Consider the following 9,661-nt stretch of genomic DNA (forward strand, 5'->3'; position numbering starts at 1 on the left):
CGATCCTCCTACCTTGGCCTCCCAAAGGGCTGGGATTACAGGTGTAAGCCGCCACACCCGGCCCAGATATTAGTTTGGTTTTGATTTTTTTTCGACCACTTAAAAATGTTAAAACCATTCTTAGTTGGTAGAAAGAACGGGGATGAGAACTGTGTTTGGCCACCCTTGATTTAGTTCATCAGAAAAGGTGGTTTTTTGTTTTGTTTTTCTTTTTCCCCGAGACAGGGTCTCGCTTCAGCCCAGGCTGGAGTGCAGTGACGCGATCTCAGCCCACTGCAACCTCTGCCTTCAGGATTCAAGTGATTCTCCTGCCTCAGCTTCCCGAGTAGCTGAGACTACAGGCCTGTGCCACCACGGCTGGCTAATTTTTTTTTTTTTTTTTGTATTTTCAGTAGAGATGCAGGTTCACCATGTTGGCCAGGCTGGTCTTGAACTCCTGACCTCAGGTGATCCATCTGCCTCAGTCTCCTAAAGTGCTGAGATTATAGGTGTGAACCACAGCACCTGGCCACAGAAAAGTATTGTTCAAAGAAAGCTTTACTGGAAATAATAAAAGCTAGAGCTACTGCAAAGGATTTATTGAAAAATATTCTGCACTTCCCAGAACAGACCTGGCACAAGGGAAATGATTAAACAGATTAAATGTCTTCACTTGCTTTCCTTCTCCTAAACACAGTCCCTCCTCATATGGCCTGGATCTACCCAACAAGGCCTAGTGCCCTCCTGGTGCCCACAGCTGCACCCCACTAAACCTGTCATTTATTCAACAATATTATGTAGAGCCTACTGTATGTAGCCCCAGTGCTGGGTTCCCATGCAACTGGGGGAGGAGGGAGCGGAGATTCTGAGAGCTCTTAAAGACAACTGCTCTAAGATGCACATCGTGATTACTGACTGAAGGTAGGTTAGTGTGTTCAAATAAAAAATGAGTAGTGATTCCCTAATAGTCTAGACTGTCAGCTCATGCTCTCTTCACTGTTTTCTTATTGTTCTTTGCACTCACTGGGTGAGAAGAACAGAGGAGGAATTAACAGAAGTGAGCACCTTTTATCCGGTGTCTCTGATGGGCCAGGCACTGGGCTAGACACTTCTAAGCCACAGCAACTTTCAAGGCTGGCATCAGGATCCCATTTTCACAGATGATAAAACCAAGCCTCAGAGAAAGGAGTCACTTACCCAAGGACACCCAGAGCCAGATTCTAACCCAGGCCTGACTCCCACGCTTGGACTGTTTCCATTCTAAGTTCACTTTGAGATGCAAAATCCATACCATTTGAGGAGGGTGTGGACCAGGAGTTTCCAGGCTGTGAGCTTGGCTGCCCTTCAGGCAGGAGTGACCAAGAGCAGGTGCAACTGTCATTTTTCTCTGCCACATGCTATATGCTGAGCAGGCTATGAAGGAAGATAATAAGAGTCTAGCAGGAGCTTCTCAACCCAAGTCATACAGTAGAATCACCTGGGGAGCATTTAAAAATTACCAGTGCCAGGCCCTACCCTAGGCCAATTAAATCAGAATCTGGGGGACAGGGGAACTGTAGGACCCACTCATTTTTGTTCAAGCTGCCACGTCAGTCTAATACACTGCCAGGGCTGAGCACTAATGTGGGGGAAGCAGAGGAAGGGGTAAATATAAAGAAATTCTGTCTGCAAAGCTTTGCCACATTGTTGGGTTTTCTGTTTGGTGGGGGCAGGATTCTGCAGTCACTGCCTCTGGGTTAAGCGGCTCTGACCACAGCTGCCTACTGAATTGATAAGGATATCTAAAAATACAACCCCAGCATTCAGCTTTCTGACTCAAATACCCTTCAACTTCAGACTAGGTTTTCTTTCTTGTTTGATGCTTATCAAATGAGGGCATAAACAAAACCATTTTTGATGGTACCATGTCACATGAGAAGCTTAAGCAAAGAAGCTAAAGACAGGAATATGTTTTTGTGAGGTGGCCAAGCTGAAAAGAGCGATACCTCCTAAGAACGCAGCAAGAATGCAATGCACGAAATAGGCAAATCATTCCGCTTTAATAACACTAAGAAAACATCAAGTTTCCTGCTTTTCTTAAAATTCTTACAAAAATGTTGACGTTTTTGTTCTTTCATTTCAAAAGAAAACTTCAAGTCACTGAGAATTTTCTAAGAAATCATTTATTTCAGAATAAAAAGTACACATTTATAAAAAGTTTAATTAAATTTTCATTTTCAAAACATGTCATAACATAATTTATCCTAGTAGAGAGAAAAAGCTGTGTCCATTGAAGGAAGACAATCAAACACACTGAATAAACTAATATAATCATTTTATATGGGAAAAATACAATCCTTTTCTTAGTATATCTTTTATTTGTGCAACATGTTACCTTTTTTCAAAATGTTTTAAACTTCATTCTTGCATACTTCTTTACACTTTTAAAAAGAACTTTACCATGTTCTTATTTGTGAGTTACATCATTTCTATAAAGAAAATAAGATAAGCATTGTTAGTCCATTTTAGAGATACGAACATTGAGGTTCAAGGATGTTCAATAATTATCCCAAAGTCACAAGAAGTTCATAGAAAAGCCAGAGAAAGAAGCAATGTCTCTTTACATCTCAGCTACTATTCAACATTTTGTACATACTACAATGTGAGTTTGTGTGTGTCTGTGTGTGTATGTGTGTAAAGTCCAGTAACAAAGACTGATGCAGTACAAAGAACTAGAATTCTTTGTTAGCAAACCTCAACCAAAAATAGGTTCCTCTGAAGCAGACCATTGTTTCAAGTTAGCATGGTTAATCAGAAGAAAGGATTATAAAATCAGTTTAATAAGTAAAATTAACTTGCATGAAAAGCAGCCACGCATGTCCCCTTTTTACTCCAAGTGCAGAAATTAACACATTGTTATTATAATCCTGAAGGACAAGATCCTTAGGGAACATGTAATGAAAAAACAAACAGGTATCTGACTGCTTGAATATTAGGCAAAGCATTATTTTATGAAAATAAAATAAGCTTTACAAACAAAGTAATACAAATGTAAATAGCCCCTTCTTTGATGGACAGCCCAATAGAAGGAGTTTCTGTATCACTCACCACAAAAGAAAAATTGGCCCAGGCACTGCCACCTCTGATAACTGCCTGCTTCCCCAAATGAACCAGAACAAGCAAGAGCAGCCTCAATTTCTAATCGGTTGAAGTTTTTTCAAACCTATCAGAAACACTTTTTTTTATGTAGTGTCCATTTGCTTGCCATCATGGTAAAATAACTTCAGCCAGGACCCAGAATTCTAACTCTAAGGTGAAGGTTCCTGGTTAGCATGTGGCATAAGGAGAATCTGTGTCTTTGTCACCTCTGTGCCTTTTTATTCCAGCTGAGCACACTCATACAAGCTCATTGAGAGCAAGACTGGACTCAGAAATTACTTTATCCCCTTTTTAATGATAAAACTCAAGGAGGTTATAGCTCTTGCTCCCTATTGTAACTGTGACAGGTCCAGGGCTGGATTTTCCTCTAGGCACTCTTTAGATTCTATAGCCCTGTATCAAGCCAGCCTGGCTGGCTCAAATTCCAGTTCTCACACTTACTAGCAGTGCAACATTGGGACAGTCACTTCACTTTTCTGCACTTCATCTATAAAACGGGAGTAGGGACAGCACTCAGTTCATAGGACATTGCAAGGATCAGCAAGTTATGTCTGCAAAGTCCTTGGAACAGTGCAGGCACGTGGCAAGTGCTTAAAAGGAGGGTGAGCTACCATCATCATCATCATTATGTATCTACAAATTAGATTTTCATATACAGTTTTAAAATCAGCTGAATTTCTCATGATTTAAGATGTTTGCATGTGTTAGAGGATTTTCAGGGCAGTATCAAAATGTGACCTTGGATTAGTCACTCAGTCAAAATGAGCTTCATTTTCTACATTTGACTAAAAGAGATGATGATACTTGTTCGATCTAGTTAAGGTAATGAGCATTTGAAATATGTGCAGAAAGTTTACAAAGAAAGAAATGTCACAGGTGCTCAGTGATTTACAGCACTTAATTAATTTAATCCTTCCCAGAACCTTAGTGTGAACATCCCACAGAGACAGGATGGACACCCACCCAAAATTTGGTTTGGACCCTAAGACTGAAAATGGTGCACACACACGTGTGCACGCATACGCACAGACACACACACACACACAGGATATAAAAAGATTTACTGCTGACATAATGGGGTTCTCTGGGGAGAGCAGGCAGCTCCCAAATGGGTTTAAATGGCTTCTGAGAACAGGGAAAGGAGACTGGCTTGTGGGTTTTGCTGCATTTTGGGGTTTGGCCTGGGGTAGCACAGGGCAGGAGTTTGCATGGTTTGAACCACCCACCAGCAGCAAAGGAGGGAACCCCTGGGCTTTCTTATCAGCTTGTTTTGATGTGGAGGAAAGAGGAAGAGGGAGAGGAGAGGCTTTAAAGCTGTCAGCAGCAATCAGACATCAAGGAATGGAATCACTATCTTCATGAGGAATCCTATGAGGTAGGTCCCATAGATTCCATCGTTGAAGATGAGGAAATAAGACCCAGTAGTTTTAACTTCAGCTTGACTTCAAACCCACACGACCTACAATTCCCAAATCCTATGAGTTTCCATGACTCAGGTGACAAAAGAAGCATGTCCTGGACCCCACTGACTTACGCAAACTCAATCAGCCAACCACAGAAAAGCTAAAGACAGCCTTTTTTAAAAAAGCCTAAAGACAGCCATTTTAATCCTAATTTGTAGTTTATGATTTTCTTAAAATTTCTCCACACACAGAAAGAAACTTCAAGGTTAGGTTCTAATGTTACCATTGCTAACACTATTGTCTTTGGAGGAGGAGGAGTGACGCTCTGTTTAAAAGATCCTCTTCACATCCAGGTAAAATTCCATTTCCAATTTATCCAGTGAGCACGAGGTTCTATTTCAGCAACCACACAGTCTGCAGTGGCTAAGATCCATTTTCCTTATCTGTAATTGAGTATGTGTAGTTTCTCTCTCCCTCTCTCCCCTCCCCTCCCCACCACCCCAGGTTTAACTTCTCTTTTGAAATTGTCTTTTGTGTTCTTTGCCGTTCCCATGAAAAAATGAGTCTCAAGTCTTACTGCGAGATCATGAACGATTAAATTAAAATCATTAGGAATCCATTTTTATGGATTCTAAGGCCCTGAATCATCTCAGTAAGTTTTTCTGGGTAACCAAGTCCAATCAAGTTCCACGTTCACTAAGCTTTCCTATGAGGATTACAGTAACTTTAGCTCTCTCTTCAACTCACACTCCAGGGCATGCAGTATTGCTTCTGCTCAGGTGGGTGGTGTTCACACAGCTAAGCCTACCTCCAATGGGAGCTACAAAAGAAACCTGAATCTGTTTTGATCCAGTTGGTTCTGCAATGTTATGTATTAGTTCATGACTCTTCTGAATGAATTATATTATATATCAAGTCACTACTTAGGACAAATCAAAATATTTATGTTTCTTTATTAGTCGTCTTTAGGCAGCACTAAAGACCTCTTTTTCTTGAAGATATCTTATATCTATTTTTAGAGTCACCAAAAACCATCTCAGAGTTGTGTTAAATTCCCAGTGTCCAGTCTTTCTTCTCATGTAAATCGATGTGCTCTCTAAGCTACCTTCTCCCATCCATTCCCACTAAACCCTATGTCCAAATCAATTATTTCTTTGAAGGATAAAATTCCGACGTGTAAATATAACAGCAATTTGATGGACACACTCAGACAATTCATTTCTTCAGGAAAAGTCATATGAATCATCAATCCACAGGGAAAATTAGCGTGAGTCCATTCCTTGGTTTTTGATTTGCAGTTATTTTGACTTTTGCAAAAGCAAGATTTTTTCTAATAGTTAGAATGGCTCCAACAGGCATTTCCCCCAAGAAGCTATCATGTCCCAAACCTACTCCTGATGCTCACATCACACAAATTCTTCCTCCTCCTCATCACCTCCCTTCAAGTAACTAAAGCTTATTGAAACCAGTAAACAAAGAGGAGGGCAGCTGCCTCCCCTCCTCTTGAATGTTGAAAAGATAGATTCAGATTGCTAATTTGCTATTGAATGAAATAAAAAGATTCTAGATAAATGCAAAAAAAATCTGGCTGTCAAGGTCAAGCTTCTCAATCCCATTTACCTCTAAAAAATTGTGAAACCTGTTATATTGAAAGGGCAGCCTTTTTCCCCATTGAAAGAACCTGTTTGAGCATTCTCAAAGTAACTCTCCAATCATTGTTATCAAATTTATATGAAACAAACTCCTCCACCCTAAATGTAAGAAAGATAGTATCTGATCCCAAATATCGTCCATATTCATGTGGTTTCATGTAATCATTTCAGATAACTTCATTATTTGCCCTACCCTGCAATACAGGTTTGGGGATTTTCTACCTGTACACACAGTCCTACCAAATTGCCTACTGAAAATGTTGATTTTAATAGGTATCACAGAGCTTTAACGGACTTGTAAAAGCCCCAGATATTATTTTCTGTCAAATTCTCTTGGAAACCCCAAATTCACGGGCGGCTGCTGGCTACATCCCATCGTCCCATCCCTCGCACCGCCCCACGCTTTCTGGCGGCTTTCCGGTGCCCTGCTCACGCCCCGGCTGCCAGCCCCAAGCGTGCGCCCCATGGAGCGTCTGGCAGGAAGAGCGGCCCTGCCAGCCCCACGTACAATGCCCCCTCGAATGCCTCCGACTGTTCCAACACTGCTCCTAAGCTTAGAGAGGGCTGGTCGCAGGCCGAGGGGAGGCAGCTGCCCTCCTCGTCCTCTGGCTGCTTTGTCACAGCCCTCAAGGGCGGAGGAAGAGAAGGAGAAAGTGCCCCACCACCTGGCACGGGGCCCACCATCACTTGCCTCCCACACCGCACACCCTTTACACACACAGGGTCCAGCCGGACGTGGAGCGTGGACCACTTGGACATTGAACACCTCGCCGGGGACGCTCGGAGCCGGCTTCTCCGTGCTGCCAAGGCGGGCACCGCTCAAGTGGTTCTTGGCTCGGCCCGGCCGGGAGGGGCGCACCACTCGGTGGCCAACCGGAGCGTCTGAAGCCCCGCGCGAGGAGTGCCGAGCCCCGGAGCGGCACACCCCGAGAGCCCGACTGGCCCCGCCCGGGAACCAGGGTGGGTAAGGGAATCAGGGTCGGCCCGGGGGTCCGCGTCCACGCGGGCCAAGAGACTGGATGCATCTCCTTCCCGAAGTGAGAAAGCCTATGTCAGGCGTGCCCATTGTCGGGCAGCAGCAGCAGGGCCGGCGGGAAGAGGCTGCTGGTGCCGGACCAGCGCCCTGTACCGCGCCCGCCGCTTCCACTCACCTGGCAGTTGGCGCCGGAGATCCCGGCGGGGCAGGTGCAGCTGTAGCCGGGCTCGCCGGCCGGGGCCGGGTGCTGCGGGTCTGGCTCAGGGCGCGGGGTGCACACGCCCCCGTTCCGGCAGGGCTGCGCGGCGCACGGCCCGGGCGCAGACAGGGGCGCGGCGGGCACCGGGTTGGCCAGGGAGCTGCCTCGGAGCCCCACGCCGAGCAGCAGCAGCAGCAGGGCCAGCGCGGGCAGCAGCTGCGCACCGGGCGCCTGGGCGCGGCGGGGCTGCATGGCCGGCCAGGAGGGCGCGAGAGCCGGACCCAGGACGCGGTGACAGCGGCGGCGGTGGCAGTGGCGACGAGAGCTGCGAGAGCGACCGTGGCGGCTAGGGCTGCTCCGCGGGGCTGGGCGCCTCCTGCAGCTGCGGGATCCACGGTTCCCCGGGCAACGGCGGGCGGGGCCTGCGGGGCGGGGCGGGGCGGGGCGAGCGGGGGGCGGGGCGCCTGGCGGCCCCGGCTCGGAAACACCGGGGAGTGGGGCCTCTTTCCCCGCAGGGAGTTGGGATGGGGGTTGCAGGAAGACGACGCGGGACCCCATCCCCCAGGAGTGGGTCGAAGTCACGGGTGTGTCCAGATGCAGCCCTGGTACAGGGAGCCGGGCGACGCTGAGGCAGGAAAGGGGCTGGAGAGGTCCACGAGCGCGGGAAGGGGGGCTTTGAGAGGCCTCCAGAGCCGGGAGCACCAGGTGCGCCCGAAGGCCCGGGCAGGGGAGGGCGCGGGAGAAGGCAGGGCGCCTGAAGGGAGGGGCGGCGCGCTCGAAGCAGCCACCTTTGGCCTCTTGGCGCAGAATCTGCGAGACCGCCGAGGGGCCTGGCCTTGCCTCATCCCTCGGGGCCGCTCCCCTTGCCACAGCGCTTCTCCCGGCAGACCCTCCCGCCCGGCCACGGAACCCTGCGCCCGACGCTCTCTCAGCAGCCGGGTTCGCCTGGAAGTGACCTCGCGTCCGCCAGGCGGACCCGGGGCCCTTGTCCTTGGTGCTGACCGAGCTGTCTCCTCCTCGCCGGCCCTTTCCAGAGCGCGTGGCCTGCCGCGCCACTAAGGAATATCTGGCCGCGTGTGAGGGCGGGAAGAGGCCTCGGTGTCAGGCTGTCCACCCCTGTCGTTGAACCTAGGGGGAAACTGAGGCCCAGAAAGTCTGGATTCGAATCCAGTGGGTCAATTGACTCCCAGCCCAGAACGCCCGAAAGAACAACAGTTCAGAAGCCCAGGTTGGCAGAGGCGCTGCTAGCGGAAGGAATCGCAACAGGGGACTGTGTATAAAAGGAGCATTCGCTGTGACCTACTTCGGGGGGGTTGGGGGGGGAGTGCCCTTCTACACGTCCTGGCTGGGCTGGCTGGTGCTGCGACCGCCAGGGAGGCTGCACTCCGCTGAATAAAGCGCAGCCAGCCTGGTCTCCTCCACCTGACCTTTCACAATCTCTATTACCTGTGGGTTCCCAGGTACCTGTTACCTTCTTTTCAAGGTGGCCAAATGAAAAAAGAAAATGTGATTCCCCTGGATTGACAGTCTGGGCCAATTTTTTTTTTAAGTAAACACAAAAACAGTTTGTTTTGTTTTTTAAAAAAATTAAAGTAAGGACTCCATGTGAACTTATGCTGTAGGTGTCACAGACGCCAGGGGCTGCTAAAAGTCCTCCAGTGGAAACAGGAGGCAAACTGCATGGCTTCTCCCTGTCCTGTTCAAACGCAGAAGCAAATGTCACACTTTTCTGCTTCAGGAGATACCTAAAATTCATGTGGCCATTGCAGGAAATCACTGAACCCCAGACAGATCTGCAAGCGGAGAATTCAGACCTCCAAGTGGATACAGTTACTACATTTTTCCTCACACCTGCTGTCTTTTAATCTAAGACCTCTTCCTTTTGATAATTCTTAATTTTGTGCCACGCCAGCACCCTCTGCTGGTACTAGTGTCGTCATTCAGGTGGTTTCTGTGACCCTGGAGTTGCATTCTTTCCTGAAACTAACTTCTCTTACCTTGAATCCTGGCCTATTGGATAGTGCTCTTCATTCCCTTGCATCAAGACACACACACAAATGAAGCAAGATGAAGTGTAAAAAGGTTGTGAGTTAATTAAAATCACATTTCAGTTTATTATACTTTTGCCTGAGCAACCCCTTTGTTTGTGTATTTCATATTATTTTGAAATATAGGATAATTAAAAGTGGTTTTATTTTCTGGATGCTGGTTACTGCATGTTTCGGATCATTTTCTTTGCTTAAAGTATTCTCTTAGTCTTTGATCTTTAAAATGCATATTATGGCAGAGACAATACAAGAACCTTTCGTTTTTT

The 9,661-nt window shown here is 47.2% G+C and overlaps 1 protein-coding gene across 1 annotated transcript in view; it reads right to left on the reverse strand.

The window, feature by feature from the left end:
* The window catches only part of DNER (delta/notch like EGF repeat containing), a 355,032-nt gene extending 347,283 nt beyond the window's left edge, over nucleotides 1-7,749 (reverse strand). Inside the window, exon 1 of the mRNA XM_030803026.1 lies at nucleotides 7,324-7,749. Within this exon, the coding sequence (XP_030658886.1) occupies nucleotides 7,324-7,599 (276 nt within the window). The 5' untranslated portion in view covers nucleotides 7,600-7,749. The remainder of the gene's footprint in view (nucleotides 1-7,323) is intronic.
* Between the last annotated feature and the right edge of the window lie 1,912 nt (nucleotides 7,750-9,661).

Source organism: Nomascus leucogenys, chromosome 22a, assembly GCF_006542625.1.
Source record: "Nomascus leucogenys isolate Asia chromosome 22a, Asia_NLE_v1, whole genome shotgun sequence".
Classification (NCBI taxonomy): Eukaryota; Metazoa; Chordata; class Mammalia; order Primates; family Hylobatidae; genus Nomascus; species Nomascus leucogenys.